At 43.3% G+C, this 24,542-nt stretch overlaps 1 protein-coding gene across 3 annotated transcripts in view; it reads left to right on the top strand.

Annotated features, from left to right (window-relative positions):
• OGDH (oxoglutarate dehydrogenase) overlaps positions 1-19,312 on the top strand; it is a 65,227-nt gene extending 45,915 nt beyond the window's left edge. For all 3 annotated transcript variants that reach the window (XM_054998524.1, XM_054998523.1, XM_054998525.1), the window contains 17 exons: positions 2,383-2,529; positions 2,892-2,982; positions 3,793-3,972; positions 4,219-4,347; positions 5,575-5,754; positions 6,471-6,623; positions 7,603-7,705; positions 8,229-8,357; positions 9,174-9,324; positions 9,864-9,991; positions 10,099-10,277; positions 11,790-11,861; positions 14,015-14,137; positions 15,918-15,990; positions 16,858-17,021; positions 17,999-18,153; positions 19,087-19,312. In XM_054998524.1, the coding sequence (XP_054854499.1) occupies positions 2,383-2,529; positions 2,892-2,982; positions 3,793-3,972; positions 4,219-4,347; positions 5,575-5,754; positions 6,471-6,623; positions 7,603-7,705; positions 8,229-8,357; positions 9,174-9,324; positions 9,864-9,991; positions 10,099-10,277; positions 11,790-11,861; positions 14,015-14,137; positions 15,918-15,990; positions 16,858-17,021; positions 17,999-18,153; positions 19,087-19,207 (2,278 nt within the window). In that variant the 3' untranslated portion in view covers positions 19,208-19,312. The remainder of the gene's footprint in view (positions 1-2,382; positions 2,530-2,891; positions 2,983-3,792; positions 3,973-4,218; positions 4,348-5,574; positions 5,755-6,470; positions 6,624-7,602; positions 7,706-8,228; positions 8,358-9,173; positions 9,325-9,863; positions 9,992-10,098; positions 10,278-11,789; positions 11,862-14,014; positions 14,138-15,917; positions 15,991-16,857; positions 17,022-17,998; positions 18,154-19,086) is intronic.
• The last annotated feature ends 5,230 nt before the right edge of the window (positions 19,313-24,542 follow it).

Below are 24,542 nucleotides of genomic sequence, written 5' to 3'. Positions count from 1 at the left end.
TGAAATAAATTAAGCAGATGCAATAGAGGCTCAGGGATCTCTGGGGTGTTTGCTTGAATAGGCTCTGCGCAGACATTTGGTATGGAAGGAGCAAGGTTAAGCTGTATTTTTACGTAATAGAATGGGAGATCATATAATTCACTGCTGCTCTGAATTTTGGCTAGTGTAAGTGGAAAGTCCACTTTTAAAAACATATTTAGGAAAGCCCTGAGATGTTGGCTCATTTCAGTTTATGCATGTGTGAATGTCAAAATCTTTTTACATGCCATCTCCTGTTTGTGTAATCTGCTTTTAGTCTCACTGAGAAAGGCAGACTATAAATAATGTAAATAAAAATTAAAAATCCTGTTCTTGTTCTGGCCTCCCTTGAGTCCTGGCCTCCCTTATGCTTCCTCCCGGATATGACTATGATTTATTGCTTGACTCTTTTTAAAAAATTCCCTCTCTTTTGAAAATGCAGCTTGCCGTGCCATGACTAGGTGTTCCTCCAAATCTTTTGAGATTGATGCTCTTTCATCTCTATCTAGCCAGTCTAGCAAATATTCTTCCTTGTCCTTCAGAATATGTTAAATATATATTGTATGTTCACATTCATAATGCTATGGTAAAGGTAAAGGTGGTCCCCTGTGCAAGCACCAAGTCATTACTGACCCATGGGGGGACGTCACATCATGGCGTTTTCTTGGCAGACTTTTTACGGTGTGGTTTGCCGTTGCCGTCCCCAGTCATCTACACTTTAACCCCAGGAAACTGGGTACTCATTTGACCAACCTTGGAAGGATGGAAGGCTGAGTCAGCCTTGAGCCGGCTACATAAACCCAGTTTCCGCCAGGATCAAACTCGGAGGAGAGGTTGGGCTGCAGTACTGCAGCTTACGACTCTGTGCCACGGCGCTCTTTACATAATGCTATGAGGCAATGGTTTCTGGTCCATAACAGACATGTATGTATTTCTCTCAGAAGTAGGAGACGGATTATGAAAACCTTGGCCTCACTATTGTCTCATGGGCTGTGATAGAAATAGGGGAAAGAGCGGGATTTGTGAATATAGCCTTCCACCCCAGACAGAGAGGGGATGGGTCACAACTGTCCATGGCATCAGATGCACTTCTCTTAAGGAGAACTCTGGAATAAATGCTTGGGCTGGGAGGGTAGAGGAATTTCAGTATAGCCCTGTATCTCTTGCAACTGATGTTGTGATGGGGAGGTGGATGTGGTATTCACCTGTCATCTTCTTTTTAATACAAATTTTTAAAATAGTGGCATCTGTAAAAGGTTTCCAAATATCTAAAAATAAGTCCATGCACAGTTGCTGTCTATATGCCACATGTTCAGATATTGATAAGGGTGTAAGGTCCTCAATCCATTGAATTACGGAAGGTAGGTGTTTCTCTCTCCAATATTGTAATGTAAGTCTTTTGGCTACAGTAAAAACACAAGAGGATCCATTTTTGTTGACCATTGGTTAACTTCCAAGAAACAGGCAAATAGCTTGCTGTCTGTTATATTAGACTTTTTTCCCTCTTTTTTCTTTTTATGCAAACAATATAGCAAAATCCTTTCTGGATTGATCTTTCAGGGTTCCAGGTTCCATCATGGCTCCTTACTTAGGTGGGTAGCCATGTTGGTTTGTGGTACAACAGCAGGATTTTAGTCCAGTGGCACCTTAGAAACCAACAAGATTTCCAGAGTGTAAGCTCTCAAGAGTCAGAGCTCCCTTCTTCAGACACGTGTCTAAAAATCTTATTGAACATGAATTCCTTTTGAAATCACTTCCACTATGATTATTTTGAAGTATGTAGTCAGCTTATATTAGTCACTTTAATACTGGAACGCCTGTTCTTATCTGCATGTTCCTGCGTTTCTGTGTTGTTGAATTAGGCATTTTACAGAGTTAGAGCCAAGCTACAAGAGATGAATTACACGAGGAGGAGCTCGTGAAGCGAGTCACAATGTTAGCCGGGAAGCGGAGTTTTAAAAGAGATCAGAAGGCTTTGTTAATTTCACCTCTCTACAGAGCCAGGGAGATTGCCGCTCAGAGGGTTTGTTAATTTCCTCTTTGCCTCAGGAAGGCTCTGTCAGTTTCACCTCCCTTCTAAGAGGTGAAGAGGAAATAAACAAACCTTCTGAGGGGCAGCTCCCTGGTTCTGTAGAGAGGGGAAATTGACAAAGCCTTCCGATTTCTTTAAAAACTCCGCTTCCCAGCTAACATTGCGACTCTGTCCACATGCTCCTCCTCGTGTATTTCATCTCTTGTAGCTCAGCTTTTAGTGTCCTTGGTATTGGTATATTTCTCTTCATAACTCATTTGGAATGCTTCAAGACCCTTGTGGGTTCTCTGATGCTTGTGGCTCTTCAAATGCCTTTTATACCTGCCTTCCAGATTTGAGGAGTTCCTACATAGGAAGTGGTCTTCTGAAAAACGATTTGGCTTGGAAGGCTGTGAGGTGCTGATACCTGCCTTGAAGACAATAATCGACAAGTCAAGCGAAAAAGGAGTGGATTATGTGATCATGGGGATGCCACACAGGTAACTTTGTTCTTGGGAAAAACTGATTAGTTAAGGTTTGCCAGTTGACTAAGAGCTATTGGCTAAAGAGCCGTACTTGAGTCTGAGTAGACCTGGGTAGAAGATTTGCCGCTACCGTAGACTTCTTACTATGCAACCTTAGCACATCCATTTTCTCTTAGAATCAGTACCCTGTTCTTAAATTAGGAAATGATAAGTCACTACCATGTAGTCACAAATACTGTGTAACGAATTATGTGGCTCCAGTTTTTAACAGAAAATGCTATAATCCTTCTTCCTGCAAAAGAGGAGTTAATTTTTTTTCCCCAGACTGGCCCAGAATGATATAAAATCTGTTTCTTGCTAATGTAATTGGTTTTCAGGGGGCGTCTGAATGTTCTTGCCAACGTAATCAGGAAGGAGTTAGAGCAAATTTTCTGCCAGTTTGATTCCAAGCTGGAGGCTGCAGATGAGGTGAGTTCTTTCATGTGTGTGTTGGGGGGTGGGGTTTACATTTTCCCATTCCATAGAATTATTGCTCACTGGATAGAAGTTACTCTGTGGTATTCTTCCTCAGCCCACTTGTCCACCTTTCAAACATACTATTAAGAACTCATCCTGTTTGGCTTAGAAGCTCACTTCCAGCATTTTTGGTTTCGTGTAACTAACTTGGTAGTTTTCTTAATGTTGTTCAGTACTCAGTAGCTTTTCCTTGAGGTCAAAGTTATAGCATGCTCTTGTTATTGTAACTGGCTTTGGAGTAAATGGCCAGTTCATACCTTTCATATGAACCTAAACTTAAGGAAAGAATAGAAATTAAGATACAATACTGCGTCTATTTCCATGTGGTGATGGCTTTAATCAAATCAGTTGCATGAGATTTTCAGCCATCTTTCAGTGGCTGAGAATAGCTGTTGAGTTCAACTGGTACGAAGTTACAGTGATTCTTTTCTGGGGTCATTTACACTTGGGATGGTGATGCTAGTACTGTGTGTTTTGAAATCTCAAATCTAGATTTATCCCTCCTAAAAGCCTGTGACATCCTTCTACATCGGTATGAATTAAGGTAGAAAAGGATGAAATAAAACAAGTTGTAAGCAGCAGTACCATTTTCTCTGCCTTCCGGTTTTGGAGTTTTGTTAACCCTGTATGTGCTTTGAATGTACATGCCATCTGTCTTTCTCTTCAGGTTCATTTCTCATTTACTTGGTTGTCTTGAGACTCTGAAAATCCACATTGTTGGAAACCAAACTTTCTGAAGTTAACTTTAATCCCTTTCCTCAGGGCTCAGGAGATGTAAAATACCATTTGGGAATGTACCACCGAAGGATAAATCGTGTCACTGACCGGACCATCACTCTCTCATTAGTTGCGAACCCATCTCACTTGGAGGCTGCTGATCCTGTGGTTCAGGGCAAGACGAAGGCTGAACAGTTTTATTGTGGAGATACTGAAGGGAAGAAAGTAAGTGGGCGTGCAGCGTGCCTCTAGATCACTGATCATCTTTCTCCACGGTTGATTGCACATGGTTAGTCAAAGGGAAAAGAGTATTGTTTGCTCCAGTGTCAAAAAGTACATCTAACACAAACTGCCTGTTCTTCCTCTGGCCAACAACCTGTCCTTCAGCAGCCTCTGCAGCCATTTCTGGGTCTCTGGTGCTGCAAGATTCCTGACAAGCATTTTGTGGTGTTGTTTTTGTTCCCCTTCAAGGTGATGTCCATTCTTTTGCACGGTGATGCTGCTTTTGCTGGGCAAGGCATAGTTTATGAGACTTTCCACTTGAGTGACCTGCCTTCCTATACGACACACGGGACTGTTCACGTGGTAGTGAACAACCAGGTAATACGTTGGATCCCTTTGCCACTATACAGATATTCCCTCTCTGTCCTTTTTCTCTTAATCTGCCAAGAGCACCTAACTGGAGTTTCATTTCTCACTTCTTGCAAGAATTTCAATACTATTTTGGTTATGAAGTTTTCAGTTGCATCTGAATGCTGTTCTTGACTCAGATTTCTTGGCTACTGTTCTTGGAAAAACACCTGGATGGGCAAATTTAAAGAATGTGCAGGCTCCACACTTAACGCTGTCTGCAGTGTAATAACTGAATTCCTATACTAACCTTTTAAATTGATAATTAAACGTTGAGCTCATTGAGATAATAGTCTGGTTTGTTAGTGTTATCTTGTTAGTATTGGCTGGACTAGTTTTTATGAGGGGCAACCAGGAAAAGGGAATTTCTGGAGATGTTGGCTGTCTAACTCAGGGCCAAGCTACAAGTGACGAATGACACTTGAACGGCAAGTGGAGCGCAAGTGAACAGGGAGAAATACACTTTCCGTTCAAGTGTCATTCGTCACTTGTAGCTTCGCCCTGAGCTTAGTCTGGTTTTGGTCTCATCTCTAACACGAACACTCTTCAAAAACTCTCCCCCCACCCCCAAAGGTCTTTATGTTGCTTGTTCCTTTTTGTTTCCCTCTCTGATTCTTCTGATGAAGGGTTGAAAGCCAAATCCAGAAATAATGCTAGACTAGTTGAATAGCTAGGATTCCTTTTAACACCTCTACCCATGTTATCATTAACATTAAACCCAAAGAAATTATTACATAGCTGGGGCTGAATAAAAAATTAAAGCAAATGCACCAAGACTTTGATCTAGTCTGGTGAAGGCTATTTTTCCAGTTTTTACAATAGGGAACAAATTGTGAATTAAATCCAGTTTATTCCTTCTTACCTCTGACTTAATGTCAGTGGTTCCAAAACACAATAGTAAATGGGCCTACTGCCTATTTCTGTGTTTATTTTTAAAATTCATTTATATTCTGCCTTTCTCACTGAGACTCAGGAAGGATTACAGATCTAGAAAGTGCATGTTGTGTTCTGTGTTCTACTGTTAGTTCTGGATCAGACTGTTGACAGTCTCTTAAGTGGTCCTGGCCTCTGTTTGAGTATCATTGCTTAAGCCATCTGCTATATATGTGTTCAGTCCAATGGCAAGAATGTATGAAGTCCTCATATAGCATCTTTATTTGTGGTCATTATTAAGTGGCTTCTAATTGTCTTCTCCAGATTGGATTCACTACTGATCCCCGTATGGCTCGTTCGTCTCCGTATCCAACAGATGTGGCCCGTGTGGTGAATGCACCCATTTTCCATGTCAATGCCGATGACCCAGAGGCAGTGGTTTATGTATGCAATGTGGCAGCTGAATGGCGAAGTACTTTCCACAAAGATGTAGTGGTGGACCTGGTAGGTGGTACTGGTTCTGTTGGGGATCCAGGTGTATCTCTACGATTGGAAAAGCATCAGAGGGTGTAGCTTATAGTCAACGCCATACTAAACTTGGCAGTCTGGAAGATGTTGCTACTGTTTTAATGTTCCCTGTTTTATCCCAGGATGCAAGAAAGTCAGTCGCTAGATTCCAATGAATCTTGCTTCTAGCTTATGCTGCTATGAGGTTCTAATTAGAACCTCTGAATTTCCTGAGCATCTTCTTATAGCAAGCATCTTGGAGGACCTTCCTCATTATATCTAGATCCAAATTTATCATTATTGTCTTGATTCATCTAATACCATGTTATAATTTATTTTTTATCTGCTGTTAACCAGCATGTCACTCGCATAGTATTTCTGTATGCTGCCAAGAAAATCCATGCTAATGGATTTTGCTTAATGTTTAATCTGTTGTTATTTTTACTGCGCTTATAGGGTTTGGAGATGTCAACTCAGTTCTTTTTAACTAGTTTTCTGTTAACATTTGCATTTCATGTATTATTTTTTAGTCGAAGATTGTAATGGCCTCTGGCCATTTGCTGTCCACTACAGCTGCTGCTGCTGCTACTGCAGCAAGCAACTTCAAATATTTCATAAGAGCTACTTAGAGGGTTGGGGGGAGGCTGTTTTTGCTGTAAAACATTGAATATATAGATTAACTTACTTGTGTTTTTCCCCTTCAAATGGGCAAGGTGTGCTACAGGCGAAATGGACACAATGAAATGGATGAGCCAATGTTCACTCAGCCCTTAATGTACAAGCAGATCCGAAAGCAGAAGCCCGTGTTGCAAAAGTATGCTGAGACGTTGGTTTCTCAAGGGGTGGTAAATCAGCCTGAGTATGAGGTACAATAATTTCTGCTTGACAGTCAATCTGTAGCCAGTGACCCTTTATAACCTACAGAAATGCCTTTATAAACCTTTTTTTTTTAATGATTTAATGTCGGAATTCAGGCCAGAAACCATGCAAGCTGGAAATTATGTCCAACTGCATAACATAGCAGGTACCTAATTCTGGTATGTGGCAAGATTGTCTCTCATTGAGTACAAGAGAGGAAGATGCAGCATGCAAAAGAACTGATACAGGATCGGGCATAACTAGAACCCAGTGGGCCAACTGAATAAACATTCAGATAACTGGGAAGAAGGAAGCAATGAGCAAACATTCCAGTGGTTTAAATGTTCTCTCTGGCTACTGTAAGAGCTGTCGAAAGCTTTTAGAGTCTTCTGTTCTTAAAGTTTCATCCCACTGATCTTCTGGCTGTTAAAAATCCAGAAGATCCTCTCCTCAAGAGTCCACAGTCTCCTCCCTGTCATCCCATGCAGTTAAATTTTAATTCAGTTTCATGTTGTGTAGTCTCATGTATAACTGCTACTGCCATTTGGGTGGGCTTCTTACTGAGAGAAGCACAATTCTGGCATTTTGTAATTGACGGAGAACAGTGCAGAGTGAAACATACAAAGAAAAGTTGTCATTATGGTCCTGGGAAGCAGTTGCCTTCATTTGTCATTTTAAAAATCCACATTTCAGCATCTTTCTCGGAATTTCTCTATAGCCTTAAGCTGGCTTCAGTGGTGGTTCCTTTTGTCTGAAAAATGGCTTTCTGGAGCAGAGCCTCTGTTAGTCAGCAGCAGCTTTTGGTTCAGTACACAAGTAGCATTGCCTCCGTCGGCAAGTGCAGTTGACAGACATATACCTGGGTAGGTTGGAGACAAGGCGGAATGATCCTTAGGATTCTGTTCACTTGGAATGAGCTAGTGCTAATACTTGTGCTTAGGCTCACCTGTTACAGCCGTTAAGTTGTCCTGGTACTCTGCCTTCCAGGAGGAAATTTCCAAGTATGATAAGATCTGTGAAGAGGCTCATGCCCGATCCAAGGATGAAAAAATCCTTCACATCAAGCACTGGTTGGATTCTCCCTGGCCTGGTAAGTTGGGATGGGGGCATGGCTGGCATGTCCAGCCATGACATTTTCAGTTAAATGGATCGGGTAGTAGGTGATGGGAAAGACCTCAACCTGAAGACCTTGAAGAGTCATTACCAGCCAGAGTAGATAATACTGACCTTGATAGACCAACGGTCTGACACAGTATAAGGCAGTTTCAGGTACAGTATTGGTGTGGACTGGCAGCTTCCCACTGGTCATGGCTAAGAAGCATTTCCATGGCCAGTGTATTACAGCTGCAGCTCCTGTTAGTAAAAGAGCCAATAAAAGTCACCCATTTGGCAGGTAAAATGCATTTGCAATTAAGAGAAAGGTGGTTGATAAATGAGGCATCTCATTGCTGCAGCTGCTCTGGCAGGGCATGTCCTTTCCAGTAGTTTTGTTTAGTCTTGTTTCTCTGCCAAGTTTCCTTCTTGCAAAGATGATGATGACGGGAGGGTCTATGTTACTTCTTATTCTATCAATTAAAGCCAACATTAGCAGTCACTCTCCTTTATTTCCCCAGGTTTCTTCACTCTGGATGGCCAACCTAGGAGCATGACCTGCCCTTCCACGGGTCTGAATGAAGAAGATTTGGTCCATATAGGAAAGGTGGCCAGCTCAGTACCTGTTGAGAACTTTACCATTCATGGCGGTATGATTTTCTAAATCAGCAGCTGAGTTCTTTCCTCTTAGTTCATTTTTAATGCAGTTGGCAGGCTTGCACTAGAAAAGGCAGCCCTGGACTTGTTGGGGTAATAAGTTTGATACCCCAGAATCTAGTTGGAATTGAACAGCAAGATTTGAGTCTACTGGCACCTTAGAAACCAACAAGATTTTCAGAGTGTGAGTTTTCAAGAATCGACGTTCCCTTCTTCAGATACCTTGGGCTTCAAGACGAATTGTGGAGAAAGCAACCTAGTAGGAATTTCCTGGTAGATGTCCCCTTGGGCTGACCAGCTCACATGAGAGACACTACTTTTATACTGTGAGAGCTCACTGAGGGAAACAAGTATTTATCAAAACATGGCCTGCAGTTTGCTCAATATTGAAATTATGATTGATTTCTGAGAACCCAAATCCACAATTTCCTTTGCTCAATTTATTGAAGTCCCTTCTTGATTCATAGTTTACAATTGTTTGAGCTCAGCAATTACTCCTTCTGTCAGTAAGCTTTCTTAAATATGGAGAGATTCCATGAAGAGTAGATCCCAATCCAGTTTTTTTTTTAAAGTCTAAAGAAATCTCTGAGCCCTTCAATTTCTCTCCTCCATGATTTGCTTCCTTCTGACACCTTGATCTTGGTTATGTTCTTCTTCCTCACCATCCCATGTATTCTCTGTACTTCAAGTCCTCTGAGTTTGAGTGTAATGCTGTCCCTGAGTGTGATGTGCATCCTTGAGTCATCTGGTATCAAACTGCATTCTGAAAGCAGTTTGAGGCAGGCTCTAAACTATGTTTCTCTCTGCAGGTTTAAGCCGGATTCTAAAAACTCGTGGAGAGTTGGTTAATAATCGGACAGTAGATTGGGCCCTAGCTGAGTACATGTCATTTGGCTCTCTCCTGAAAGAGGGAATCCACATCCGACTGAGTGGGCAGGATGTTGAGAGAGGAACATTCAGGTACACTTTCTTATTTATGGCAAGCATGTCTACACATGCCAAAAATGTACAAATTTACACACAACAAATCAAATCATAGTCTGCTGCTAGTACTAAGGAGACAGCATTCTAAAACTGCTAACGAAAATATCTCGATAAGAGTAGTGTAGACCTCTTAAAGCTGCGTTTCTATACAGGGTTAGCAGCATTGATTTCACTGGCCTTAGGCACACACAACTCATCCCAGGATCAGGCAGCACGTTTGCTTTGTCTAACCCAGTCTTGCAACAACCATTCATCTGGTCACCTGTGACAAGAGACAGGCCTCTTCATTTGACCAAGCACTGAAGCTGTTGTATGTTGGAAGGGAATTAGCTGTTTTCATTAGCATTAACAAATTAGCAGTTACTCAGTGTTCAACAAATGGCTTATGCAAGTATTTGTGGACAGATAGGGCTAGTAAAGGTGTTTTTTTTAAAGGATTAGTAACTTTTGGAGACTTACCTGCAAGGTTCTTCTGACCAATTCAAGTAACATTTATGGCTGTCATTCCTTTTCAGTCATCGGCACCATATCTTGCATGATCAGAATGTAGACAAAAGGACTTGTATCCCCATGAACCACCTGTGGCCAAACCAGGCTCCCTACACAGTCTGCAATAGCTCTCTCTCAGAGTATGGAGTCCTTGGTGAGTAGACTTCACTGTTCCCTGCAATTATTAAGGTGAGGATTACTTTGCTGTTTCATGCTAATAACATTCCAGAAGAGCACATGATCCCATTTGTGTCTTTGCAGGATTTGAGCTGGGCTTTGCTATGGCTAGCCCAAACGCATTAGTGCTGTGGGAAGCCCAGTTTGGTGACTTCCACAATACAGCTCAGTGCATTATCGACCAGTTCATCTGCTCTGGACAGGCCAAGTGGGTGAGACAAAATGGCATTGTCCTGCTACTTCCCCATGGTATGGAGGGCATGGTAAGGAAACTGATGTTTTCTCCTGCTGTTGGGGCTTACTGGGTGGAGGAGGGTGCATAGCCAAATTTATTTCTTTTTATTTGTTTGATTTTTAGCCCACCCTCCCTGCGAATGGGCTCAGGGCGGGGTACAATAAAATGCTCAATAAGCATTTAAAATATATATAAATATAAATAGATTTAAAATCCAAAGAACATAAATACATAAAACAGCGTATAAGATGGCAGCCCCCCAGAACATAATGAGCAGAACATCAAATTTGCTTCTAGCTTTGAAATTTAAAAGGCCGTCTGAGAGGGCTTGATGGGACTTGTCAAAATTGTGTTTTGAGACAACGTCTGGACTTTATATTGAAACTGGTGAATGGAAGTGCTGAAGCCTTTGTCATTCATAGATGAGCAGTCCCTATATTCTCAACTGCCCTTTAATGACTGTGATCCAAGCAAGGAAATATGTTTGGTTTTGGAATTTTGACCCCTTGGTCAGTCTTCATAATCAGAGCTGTGCCTGCTTAGTAGTGCAAATGTGTGTTCTGGAGAATCAAAGAACATCTGCCAGTATGCTTCTCGAGGGAATGCAGATTTGTTTCTCAGCTGCCCCCAGTCAAGACATAACACTGCCCAAGCACATGTGTTCCATGGCAATGAAATCCATGCTGACAGCTGGGACTGTATTTACTCTCCGTTGGGCTGTGTGCCTGCTGTGGTGGTGCAGGAGCATGGAAGAAGTACAGAAAAGTGCATTTAGGTATAGAATTCAGTTTCTTAGGAATCTCATCACTCTAAGAAGCAAGTTTCTAGTCCTTTATGTTTGTGTAGTTGTATGTTTGAATTTAGGCTGGGACATCCCAAACCCTTAAAGCAGGTCTTATTAGCATTTTATGCTTGTTTTTTGGTGTCCAGGGTGCCTCAGTGTCCTGGTTATGGCAGGTTTAAATACATTCTCTTGAGGATTGGGTCGTCATTCCCATTTATCTGTTTATTTATTTACTTCACTTGTACCCTGCCTTTGTCCCCAGTGGGGGGCCAAAAGCTGTTTACATTTTATCTTCACAACATTCATGTGACATTAGGCTTGAGAGTATGTGACTGGCCCAAGGGAACCCAGTAGGCTTCCATGACAAAGAGGGGATTTGAACCTAGATTGCCTAGATCCTACTCAGATATTCTAGCCAGTACACCACGTTGCCTTGTGTTTCTTTGGGATATAGTGAGCACACCTACTGTTGCAGATCTGGGTGCGGCCAATCAGAAAGTGAGGAGAAACAAAAGATGTTGGTGATCAGGGCTCCATGGGCAAGCTCCGAGTTGTACATTTGAAATTTGGGTTTCGTGTTTAATGTTTGAGGCTAAACATTCTCTATCAAGTTATATTCTCATATTGGGGACCCAGGTGCAAACTTTTTGTTCCTTAAAATGCTGGCTCCTAAATGCCTTTTACTTAATATACTATAATGTTCAGTTAAGGAAAAAAAGTTAATTCAGATCATTGAACAGTCTTGTTTGTTTGCAGGGCCCAGAGCATTCATCTGCCAGACCAGAGCGATTCCTACAGATGTGCAATGATGATCCAGATGTGTTCCCAGTGAGTTGTGTAGCTGTGAGAAAGGGCTTTCTGTCTTTCTGTATCCTCTTTCCACACCGCTTGGATTCCTGCCATTCCTCCAAATAATTGAAATGTATATTTATGATAAAAGCAGATGTGATGGACTGTACTTAACAGCAGACTCCTGCAGTGCAGCAAAATCAAACAGCTGGGAGGGGAAGGGTTAACTGTTCCCTAGAATGGAGAGCTTGAGTGACAAGCTACTTCCTCTTCTCCGAGTGGTCAGTTAAAACCAGTCTGAAGGCTGTCAGTTGGTTTCTGACTGGATTTTAGTGTGAGTATAACAAGAAAAGTCAGAGAGGTTCCCCTTTAGAGTGAAGGGAGAAAACTCTTTTGCCCTAACTGTAGTATTACAGTCTTGAGGAAGAATTCTATTTAAGAATTCAAAGTCTAAGCATCAGCATAAGCTGAAGCACACTTTACGCAGACATGCGAGAACTGTGAGTGTGTTTTGGCAAGAGTGATTAAGTAGTGGGTTGAGACTCCCTTTCAAGCCAAAAGAAGAAAGGTTATATCTTCTGAGGAGAAGATTAATTCCTGCCCAGTTTCTGAGGGAGGACCCCGTGTCTGTTGTGAAGTGAAAACGGTTTTAGACTAACTCCAGGAAACCTGAACTGTCATAGAAAACTTTCTGAAGAAACGTTATTGCTGTAACTAAATCACTAAGTAAAACACCTCTCGCTGTTAAGAATAGGGGTATGTGACTTGAGATTCCGATTCAGAAAAAACACCCAATTGGACCCAATTTGGAAAGATTCGGAATTCCCAAATCGGGCCCAGCATTGTTGGCCCAATTCTGAAATACTGAATCAAAGCTTTCTGAAGCAATTTGGATCGCTTTGGAAAGCTTCAAGTCAAGCAGGAACAGCCCCCAGCACTTTTCTGGCTGTTTGCATTTGCAAAAAGCCAGAAAAGTGCTGATTGCTTTTAAGCCTCCTGCCCTTAAATAAATATTTTTTTAAAAATTATTTATTTATAAATAAATTATATTATTTATAAATAAATAAATAAATGTTATATAAAGTTGTTATACAGTCTCTATTGCCATTTCCAACAAAAAAGGAAGAGGGCTCCCGCTTTTCCTGGGCTGGAACAGCTAAAATTATATCTGCGTTTCAGGGTGGGACAAACAGACTTTCAAAACCACAGATATTAACACGCTACTTGGGGCTGCTCAGTCAAAGTAGGGAAACTGAATTTTGGCAGGAAAATCTGTCTTACCATAGGGAAAATGAAAGAGGGTCTGTCATAGCAGAGGACACACAGACAAGGTATTTTTACTTACTCAGATTCCTCAGAACTCAGAAAAATATAACTATAGATTTAACCAAAATTGGCGAGGGGGGTTTGTTCAAGCCCACCCCACTCCCTTGCAGGCCCTTGTTTTCTTTCAGAGAAACATTGAGAGGGGGTTTCTGGAAACATGTTTATCAAAAGTGACAATAACTTGGAATGGCTGGGAAACATGAGATAAGCCATATTTGTAGCTGCCAGAGAGTTTCTCGATAAGGGAGGACTGTAGCTGGGCTGTGATTGACTCATCCAGCAGTCAAGGAATTATGTGGTCCAAGGTCCAAGTTGTTAGTACCCCTAAAAATGGGCTAATATGCTGTATCAGAAATGTCCTTAACACCGTATACTGCCATACTGGGCTAGTCCAAAGGTAGTAGGTTATATCAGTTCCCCCCTTTTTCTAACATGCTGAGGAGTGCTCCCAAAACCACCCTGCCAATTATTTATCTACCACATTTAGATCCTATCTTTCCTATAAGAAGCAGAGTATGGTGTAAGTCATCTCACATGACCTTCACACAACAACTCTAAGGCACATTAAGTTGAGATAGTGATATGTAGTAAGCTCCCAAACCTGTCAGACACCATGGGACTTGAATCCAGAACCCTGGGTCAGAAACTCCAAAGCCTTTTTCTGCATGTTATCAGAGCTGCCAGAATGCAGGGAGAACTATGGATCCAATCTCTTCTACCTCACAAAGTCACTCTCAAGATGTTCAGCAGAGGAACTACCATTGATTTTATGGGGTAGTTTGGCTGTCTGCTTTGATATATTCACTCTGCGCATATACATGCCTGTTTTCCAACTCTTTTGAAACTGGCTGCCTCCCCTTCTGCAGAAACTAGACGACTTTGACGTGCGCCAGCTGTATGACTGCAATTGGATTGTTGTGAACTGCTCCACTCCAGCAAACTTTTTCCATGTTATACGGAGGCAGATACTTCTCCCCTTCCGAAAGCCGGTCAGTATGAAGAATGACTTCCTCAGCACAAAATGAGTGTTTCCTTATCCCCACCCCACGCGCACACACTACAGCTTTAGTGAAGGACTGAAACCAGGCCAGAAGCAGCACATGAGCAAATGAAATGGCTCTCGACATGCTGGCCCTTTTTTCCTCCCTGGCACTACATTTTTATCCATGCTTCAAACAAACACTAAACTCTAGTATAGAAAAAATATATATAGGCAAGAAATGTCCACAGAACAATGGTATCCATTTATCAGTGATTGGAATCAAACGTACAGCAATTGTCAGCAAGAGATTTTTACTTTGAGCTCAATTCAGCCGATTGTCCTTTATAGCGGAGGGGTTTTTTTCTCTCCATCCTCATGGGAATAAGGTGACTGTATATTTTTGTATGTAGTTTGTATATTGGTAAACAAAAAATCTCTTTTAAAAATGTAGAATCAAACCTGGAGACAGAAGCAGAGTTTTAGTTGGCAGCGCAACACATGGAATATACTGGTCATTCTGTAAGGGCTCTTACTTGTTACTGTAGAGCATCCCATTCAGCAGGGGTTCCATTTCCAATTTGTTAAACAAATCCCTGTGGATAGAATTATGACTTCCTTTCCAAGCTGTGGGGCTTGAGCTGCTCCCTTTGGTAAATATTAGCGCAGCTCCTGCATGTTCCATTCCTGTGGAAAGGCCGAGTCAGCAGCTGAACCATGCAGTTCATGGAGAGAGGGCAGGCTGTGTCAAATCCAGCTGCCAGGTCAGCAGATCGAGGATTTCCTGACTACCTGAATTAAAGTCTCCCCTAGACTTATGGGCTAGCCATGCACTCCTATACACAAGGGTTATTGAGATGTAGCCTTCTGTTGACAGGTCTGGCCCCAAAACATTTACTATCCTACTTAGTTGCTCTGTGTCCCTTATAACATTGCAAGAGATGCAAAACTCAGCTTTCACACAGCCATACACCCCGCCCCAGGATTTTTATCCTCACATTGTCTGCAGTGTCATAAAAGACCCCAAGGTGCACCTCTCAAATCATGTGCCTTTTCACTGGCAGCCCTAAAAATATTGCCATCTGAAGAGAGCATTTGGATTGGTTTTGCAGTTGGTATTTCCGTGTTTTTCTTTTAGCCCTTCATATTTCATCGTTGCTGTTTTGTTATCTAAAAGATACTTATCCTGCCTTTCCATCAGTTAGGTCATAAACTTACAAGCATCTTCCAAACTGGGGGGGCGGGGCGGGTAGGAAACACCTATAAAACAAATCAAATTACCTAGTCTATCAAATATCACAGCCTAAAAAGCAAATATATAGACAGCAGCTAAGAGGAGAGCAAATAATTATTGTTAAAAAATTAGGTGAATAAGAAACTTTGCTGGGAGTTCAAGAACACGGGCGCTGCCATAGATAAGACCTGGTCTCGAGAAGCCATTTCCAAAGGCAGGGGCATCATTAAAAAAGAAACTGATAGAGAGGTTCATAGGTCATTCAGTAGGAACGATGCAGTTAATTCTGGCAAAATAATTGTGACTTGAACACCCCTATATTTACAAACTTGACCTGATCTCCACCCACCCACCCCCAACCTGATCTTCATGTGTACAGCATGTTTTTGTATAGACAGTGCCTTGGGTTTGTCTGCTTAAAATGCAACACTTGTGACTTTTTGGGGGCTTTGTTGAGTCATGAGTATCAATGATTCAGTACTTACACAAAAACTGTTTCCATTCCTTCTGGACTATAGCCCTGGGTGTATTTATTTTTACATCTTTTTATATTTAGCTGATTGTCTTCACTCCAAAGTCGCTGCTGCGTCACCCTGAAGCTCGATCCAGCTTTGACGAGATGTTGCCAGGTATGGTAAGCTTGGGACTGGGTTGGGGAGGAAGTTTGTATATAGCTACCAGGAGGAAAATATGTGACTTGATAGTCAGGGTTGCCAATGAACAGCTGTGCCCATTGACAGGACCTGACGGAGTTGCGAAGGTTCAGCATCCCCCCCCTGATGACACAAGAGAGCAGATTAGCTGACTGAAATTTTAACAGAATTCCCCCCCCCCCCCCGCATTTCCCATCTTCTGTTATCTGTTAGCTAGATACCCAGCAGGGCAAAATTTGTTCGTAAAAGGATCGTCTTTTAAGCCCATTATAAGACCTTCTGTTTTTTTCAGCTCTGTGTATCACAGTGGAAAAGACTTAACTCTACTTTCTGTTTCTCCTTGCTGAGAAGCTGAACTGATAGTAAATGTGATATTTGTATTTTGTATAAGAGTCAGATGACATGCTCCTTTGCACTCAACACTAATCTGAGTGGCAGCGTGCTTGACGGGCCCTGCACAGAATGGCAGTCACAGGAAGTAATTGCAGTGCTTGCGCAGCTCCAACCTCGGGAGCCTCTGCTTCAAGGAAGGGGATCGGTCACTGGGCTGAGTTCTTCCTCCTGAAGGCCAGAACGCTCAGGGCAAGTTCATTCTTGCAGCCCATCGTTTCTGGCTTGAAACTCTCTGAAGCACACCGACAAATGATCTGGGGATAGTAATTGTTCCATTAAGCTTTATTTGTAAGGCTGCTTATATTTTGCATCAGTGATGATGTTTTCTTAAAACTCAGTCATGTAATTCATGCAGCTGTGTTCCAGCCTTGAGGAAAGGTGTCAGCCAAGATCTGCTGGCCTTTTGAAAAAGCTGCATTTGCTTTAACCATAACGTGTGTTTTCCCGCAGGCACACATTTCCAACGCATCATCCCAGACAGCAGCCCTGCATCCCAGAATCCAGAGGGAGTCAAGCGAGTTCTCTTCTGCACTGGCAAAGTGTATTATGAACTTACTCGAGAGCGCAAGGCCCGGCAGATGGAAGCAGATGTAGCTATCACGAGGGTGGAGCAGGTAGGAGATGTGTGAGAACTGTTTCTGTGGCCTGACACTCTTAACTTGCATGTCTAACCTCACTCTCTAGTGACATCTAGATCCTCAGTAGTTCAGATCCAAGCTTTTAAACTAGAAGAGATTTTTAGAAGGAATCCTCCACCAGATTTAAAATACATACTCCAACCTCCTTAAAGCTAAGCAAAGACTAACCTTCCCATTACACCTCTGGGCAGACAGTGAAGGCACCACAGGGAATATTTTAGCACTTCAGCTGAACTTTGTGGACTGAGGTGGAACCACTTCTTATATGTGCATTCTGTAGACCTGGGCGAAAGAGCTGGTTCTGGTAACAGTCAATGCCCTGATTGTGCTGAGCAGCACTTTAAAGAATACTTAGGGCTCACGTCAGCCGAGATTGTTGCAGCAGTGAACAATTCCCATGAAGCTTCACAGGTCTACTGACCTCCTTGCTCATACACGAGGCAGGAATGTCAGGGACTAGCAATTTACCTTTACTTACAGAGGAATAGATTCCCGCCATGCAAACTGAAAAACCTCCTTTAGGCTTGGGAAGGGGCTCATATATTTAAACTGACCACATCAGGCCATTTGTCCATCTGGTTCAGCATTGTCTGACCCAGACACTCTCCAGGCAGGCAGAAGTAATACTGGTGGTGACCTGAGGTCCTTGATACCCGGGTCTGAAGCTGGGACTGCCTTCGTGCAAATTGTGTTTTCAGTCTGAGCTACACCCCCTCCCCATTTTGCGGCTGGATGCCTTAGTCTTCAAATCATGTCATAATACTGGGAACATAATGTTTCTTCTAGGTTGTGTAAGCTTTTTACTTGAGTAAAAAAAAACACTTCCCCATTTTCCATTACATGGAATTTAAGAACCAAAGTTACCATTTTTTTCCTCGCTGCAGTTTGTCTGCTGTCTGTTGTTCACGGGGCTAATTATGATTAATCTCAAGGGCCTTCTCCATTGTTTGTAGCTGTCTCCATTTCCTTTTGACCTCCTTCTAAAAGAATTCCATAAATATCCAAATGCTGACCTGGTTTGGTGTCAGGAGGAGCACAAAAACCAAGGATACTACGACTACGTGAAGCCTCGACTCCGCACAACGATCGACCGTGCAAAGCCTGTGTGGTAAGCTTCCCCTTCTGGTGGTTAGCAGGCAGAGAGTTTGTTTTGTATGCCTTGTTCTAGGGGGAGAGTGTAGATGCAGCAGTGTGTTATGAGCTGACATAACTTTTCTTGGGCTTCAGTTGCTGCTCAGTGTGGCATTCAGCAAAGAAGATCTCTGCTTTCTCTGGGGCATTTGACTGGGAGAATGGCTTAGCATCACAGATCACTGAGTGATCTTGGATCAGGCATTCTGTATCCAATCTGTCTCACAGGGTGCTTGTGGAGTTAACTCAGCCTGCTGTACTCTGAACTCTATGGAGGAAGGGTGGGTTGCAAATGTGATTCATGGTAATAGAAGAGGTGCACTGTCCTTCACCTCTCAGGATGGCAGTAAAATAGTAAAGAGTCCAGTAGCACCTTTAAGACTAACCAACTTTATAGTGGCATAAGCTTTCGAGAACCACAGTTCTCGAAAACTTATGCTACTATAAAGTTGGTTAGTCTTAAAGATGCTACCAGACTCTTTACTATTTTGCGACTACAGACTAACAGCTAACTCCTCTGGAGCATGACAGTAGTCAGTCTAGATTCTGTTGGTCAGATCAACACTGTAAGAACAGCTCTTGTTGCATCACAGTGAGTTTGCGTTTCTATTTGGGTAACAGGCCCAGCACCCTGGTGTAAGGGATGATTTTTTGAGAGACACCAAAATTAGGTAATTTCTCCAGGCTTGCTGTACCTCTGGCCTGAAATTAGCCTCAAATAGCACAAAGTTGCAGTGGAACTGGCCTTACCATGAAGGGGTGTGTGTGTGTGGCAGATTCCAGTCAGCAAGTGGCCAGTTTCTTCTTTATTTTAGTGGGTGTCATTTGAAACTCCTGCCTCAGGAACCTGTAGGTCTTGTGACCCTGAGTCACAGTCTGAATCTCCACTCTCCTGCATCCCTGCTTTTAGGTATGCTGGACGCGAACCTGCTGCCGCACCAGCAACAGGCAACAAAAAGAATCACCTGACCGAACTGCAGCGCTTCTTGGACACTGCCTTCAACCTCGACTCTTTCAAGGGCTTGTCTTAGATACACTTCGAACTGGTTCTGCAGCACACTGTGTGTGTGTTTGTGTGTTTGTCTGCTCACCTCCTTTCTGTGTCCTTAACTATACACCTTGTAATTCTAACTTAAGGTCCCTGTTATTAACTTCTTGTTTTGCTGCTGAGAAACTGCCTGTTCAATCACCCTTCTCCAGGATGCTGGTGTTTCCTTCCAAGTACTGCAGGCTCAGACCTTTGGAACAATGTGGTGTCACTCCAGCACAAACTTCACATCCTTTCCAAACTGTTCCCACCCATCCAACCCACCCAGCGTTAGCCATCTCCACTCTTTCAGAATTAAGGGCCTTGGAAGGACTGGTATTTGCCTTCCAAATGATTCTCTGCTCGAGACTGATGGTTCCAGGTAAAAGCACGTCTCATTTCCAGCTCCAAAATGTTGTGGGAAGCAGACACTACTTTTGAATCTCAAAACACGCACACATGCCCATCTTGAAGGGCATGGGGTATGTATGCCACATTCCCCTTGGCCTTTCTTTAAACATCACTGAAGATCCTCAGATAGCACTCTCAGTCATGTGCCCTGTCTTCTGCGGTTTTGCATTGCTCTTAGACAAGTTTACTGACTGCATGCACCTCAAATCCAGGCATTCTTTTTCAAAAGATTCTCAAATGAAAATGATGGACTGACTCCGCCAGGCAAGAATCTGGCTTCTTGTTTGATAAAAGCTGCATCCTTTTGTAGATCCTACAGCATCAGAGTTTACTTAGGAATCTTTTAACAGTCATCACATCCATATCTAAAAGGGCCTTTGAATGTGCTTAGCTGCCATTCTCTGATGCTGTGGCTAGGTAACACTGTCCTTGATCATTGTGAAGATTCACTGCGTTCACACCAATTAATATAATCTATGGGGGAACTACAACTCCCAGATCTTCCTCTGTTCTTGATTGTAATTCCACATCAGGAGCAACAGCCTCATTTGACTACCTTTGTTGTATCACTTGAGCAGGAATAGCTTTTTTTACAGGTCATCGTCTGGTTGCACATTTTTTTTCACTTAGTGCCAGGCAGATAGTACCCACCTTTGTCCCATTCTTCGTTTTATAAATTCCTTCTTCAATGATTATTCATAACATTTCATTGGATCAGCCATCCTTGGGAGGAATGGTTGTGCATACAAAATAAGGTTTTTAAAATAGCTGAAAATCCACTTTCTGGTCCATGGGAGACTTCCAAAGAGGCCAGGAAGAGATCCCCCCCCACACACACACACCGGTGGCTTCATGAAGACTGCAGCATGAGGCTGCCAGCCTCCCTCTTGTACTGCCTAGGAGATGGCTCACCTGGTGCTCCCACCTTCCTTGTTCCCAGGTGTTTTTTAATACTTCCTGGCCAGCAGTTCTACATTTAAAGATGCACGGGGAATGGAATAGAGCACTAAGTGTTCTAGGTCCTTGGCAAGGGGTGAAGTGATAGTGAAATAGAGGCTTGCCCAAAATCCACCCACTCACTTCACTGTGGTGCCAACAATTACTGAAATCATTATTAATCGTTAGCCCGCTAGAACTCTTCTGCCTCAGCACCCCTGACCCGTTCTGCCCAGATACATCCTCTGTTGCTGAGTAGAAGGGCAATTTGCTCTCCCTCTGTGGGCTCAGATGGTGAGTAGAAGTGAGGCTGTGTATGCACTCTGATTGCAGCAATTACTTGTACCTCCATCTCAGTGGCTTTCTCCTGAATTAGCGTGGCTTTGTAAAACACAGCCCTGAGTAGCCCAACACCAATTAGTGAAAGAGATTATATATGCTACTGTTGTTTTTAAGAAGAGTCGTTCCAGACCTCACCCTTTCTGTGAATGAGCCCTTCAAATCGTTGTGTAGCCCCCTGACCTTTTCAGGCTCGTCAGGGAGTGGTTGCCTTAATTCTGTACATCTTCCACCAGAAGAGTTCCCAGTCCTTTTTATGAGCACAGTTACTCTGTGGGTTGTCTCAACATTGAGTGTTCAAAGATTTGACCCTATGTGAGGCTCATTGTTCCTGCTTGATTGCTCACGTGCCCTCTGGAATTCATTTCCTGACCTTAGCCATGCTGATGTCCTGCCTATTCCACCCAGTCAATAGGCTGAAAGCGTTAACAGTCCCAAACTTTTATGCCAGGGGCAGATGCCGAACTTGGCTTCTTTTTCACATTGCTGATCACGGGTGATAGATTCTAATCGTAAGAGCTACTTGGCAAACTTGGAGTAACAAGGCTTAAGAGTGGACCTGGGTCCCTTCCCTTGCACTGAGCAGTCGATACAATGCTCTGGGCAGGGGGGTGCAGCAATGACTTAAGATTGGTTCCAGCGCCTGCCTTTCCCCAGAGAGAGCACAGCCCATGAAGAGATGCCTTCTACACAAGTCTACGTCTGTTCTGTGTCCGTCTGCTGCATTTCTGAATGAGGCCTGTCTGTGTTCCTGTTCCATATTGGAGCCTGCTGTCTCTTCGGAAAAAAAATCCCTGAAAGGCCCAGCTCTGGATCCATGTGCCCAGCTTCCAGACAGTAATGGGAGAAGTGCCACTTCCTTCTGTCCCCGAGCTTTCTTCTGCGTGTGCTGCTAGCCATACAAAAAGTGTGTGCCATCTTGTGAATAAAGATTTTTCTATAACATATGCATCTGTGCTGCTTCGATAGAGGGAACAGCACGCTCCAAAAGTGTTGCCTGTAGGAAGAGGGGATGGGCTGTTGTTAGATCTGGGGCTTTATTGGTGACTCCCAAGTGGTACTGATTTGTTTTTCTTCAGCTCTGCAGAGGAAGAATCCGGGTGTCTAACCTTTGCCAAAGCCAGGGGCCATTGAGAGAGGGAAATTGCCTATTCTGAGCTAGCACACTACCCTGGGGCTCTCTGCAAACTTACATATGGACTTATTTATTTTGGTTTTAATACACAGTCAAACTGAGATGTGTCTGGCTTAAACAATAAAGCCTGATCTTCTGGCCAAGTGTGTCTCGCTTGCTCAGTTGTCTGAGGTTGGTTCAGCTTGCAGTTTCCATACTACTGTGGGGACGTTTTATAAAAACAGCTTGAGCGGTGCCTGTGCTTGCAACAAATAACTCGGCAAGCTACTTCGCAGTAAGTATATACCATCATCCTCTAGACAGCATCACTACCAAAGGAATGAGAAGTCCTTTTAATCGCTGGTGGGGATGGGGTTTTGCAAAGTGTTCCACAGCTTTATCCTTGGTGAGAAAAGGCGGTGTTGCTGTTGCTCCGAAAGGAATCCTTGGCTCCGGTCCCCATAGATAATGTTCTTATTTGGGATGGTCTCTGAAAATCCAGAGGTTCGGGAATATCCTGAAGAACTGAACCATACCGTTTCTTGCAGGAGGGCATAGACTTTAGTTGCAAATACTTATATTTAGAAATTTCACAAACAGAACTGCCACACCAACAAGAGAAGGCACAGCACATTGCAAGATATGGACAATATCAACAACAGCGGCCTTCCTCCTCCCCATTGCAGCCTCGTTTAGCCCAACTTGTTCATGGCTGTCCATATCCATCACAGGATGCTTGGGAAATTGCTTCCAAGTTCCTCTTTCACTAGCCTTTGGTTAACAAGCATCTAGAATAACATTGCAGCTTTTAAAAGGCAGAGAGGGCCCATCAATGGCTACAGGCCATGATGACTCAACAGGAACCTCCACAGCCAGAGGCAGTAAACCTCCAAACGCCAGTGCTGAAAGACAACCGCAAGGGGGGGGTGCTGTAGCTCTCCAGGGCATCCAGCCTCTGCCTGGTGGACTAGAAGCAGGGGAACTCCTACGTAAGGGTCTATTTGCAACAACCAAGCCAAAAGAAGTCGCCTGCTTTGAGTGAGAGTTGAGAGTCCACGTAATATTCTTAAAAGATTTTGACCCATTAAGTATAATCGATACAATCTGTCATGGATTGGCCACACTATGGGGCCCAGTTTGAGTTAAATGATTGCTGGTCCAAGAGAATATAAAATACACAAAGAATTAGTTGGTAGTTCTTGCTATAGCAACCTCTGGTGTAAGGCAATAGTGCTCTACACATTGGAGGGAGGAAGTGAACAGTTGCCGTTGGGGGGTGGGGTGGGCAAAATCTCTAGCCTTGCCTAATATGTCCGTCAAGGTGAGGCCAACCCATTCCCATTTTCTGCCTACCAAAATGCTATTCTGAGGGTAGAACCACAACATGCTTGACATGTGCCAGGTTATGGGCATGTGATGGGACTTGCAGCCAGACATACATTAGGGGAACTCGTCTTAAAAAGCACTCCTTCACTCAGCACCTTGGGGTGGGGGAACTTCCCGTTTCCGCCCAAACCTCCTATTGTCAGTGGAAAGATGGAGCAGCTTTTCACCCTTTTTCTCTGGCTGCGTGTGCCCTAGGAAGGATTTGGGGAGCCAGAAAAGGGGGGCTAAAAGGCCCTGCTATGGCCTTTTTCAGCTGGTGAAAGCAGGGTGGGAGAGCAACTGGAAGTTCCTTCTTCCCCTCACAGTGCTAAGTGAACAAGCCCTTTTTAAGGCGAGTTCCCCTGATGTATGTTTGCCCGCAAGTCTAGACATGCCCTCGTGACCCAGCAGGTGTCAGGTATGTTGTGTAGCTTGACCCTGAGTCTTGTACATGACAAACATGAACCTGATGGCATCTTGAGGCAAATTGCTTTTGATGGAGCAGTTTAATGGTGGTTTCCTGGCAATATTTGTTATTTATGTGGTTTCTTAAATCCACCAACAAAGTTTGGGTACTACTACTAACTCTCTAGTTGCAAAGGGCCATTTTTGTGCAACAAATATTGTGATACATATACCACACCCTCATTAAGCAAATATTGTGACTAGGGGGAGGAGTACACAGAATAAAAATGTGCGTTGCTTCGTTTGTCAAATAACGCTATCTTATTAGTCTTGGCAGAGCCATAGGAGTAGGGCAAAAGGGGTGCTGACCCTCAGAATCCCCCCCCCCATTCCAGGGCCTGTTTTTAAAATTATAAAGGCTACCGAACGGGGAGATGCACAGAATAGAGACCAAATCTGTGACACCTCTTCTGTCTGATCTAAAGCCCAATATTTTATTTCAATGATTTCTCAATACAGTTCAGGGCCAGTTTATAGGTTAAGGGTCCCCAACCCTGTTGAATTTTTGGAATTTTGCAAAAAGGTGGTCAACATGGCAAGTCGCTGATGCCGTGGGCAGGAGTGCAGCCCATCACAAAATGGCTGCCATGGGAACGGGTCAATCAAAATGTTAGGAGATTCCAAGCTAAGCATCCTCCTACAGGCAGCTGTTGCTAACTGGGTGCTCCCTACAGGTGAGGGTTACCCAGAAACAAGTGATTTCTCTTGG

Source organism: Eublepharis macularius, chromosome 14 (assembly GCF_028583425.1).
Source record: "Eublepharis macularius isolate TG4126 chromosome 14, MPM_Emac_v1.0, whole genome shotgun sequence".
Classification (NCBI taxonomy): domain Eukaryota; kingdom Metazoa; phylum Chordata; class Lepidosauria; order Squamata; family Eublepharidae; genus Eublepharis; species Eublepharis macularius.
This window is presented reverse-complemented; position numbering and strand designations above follow the sequence as displayed.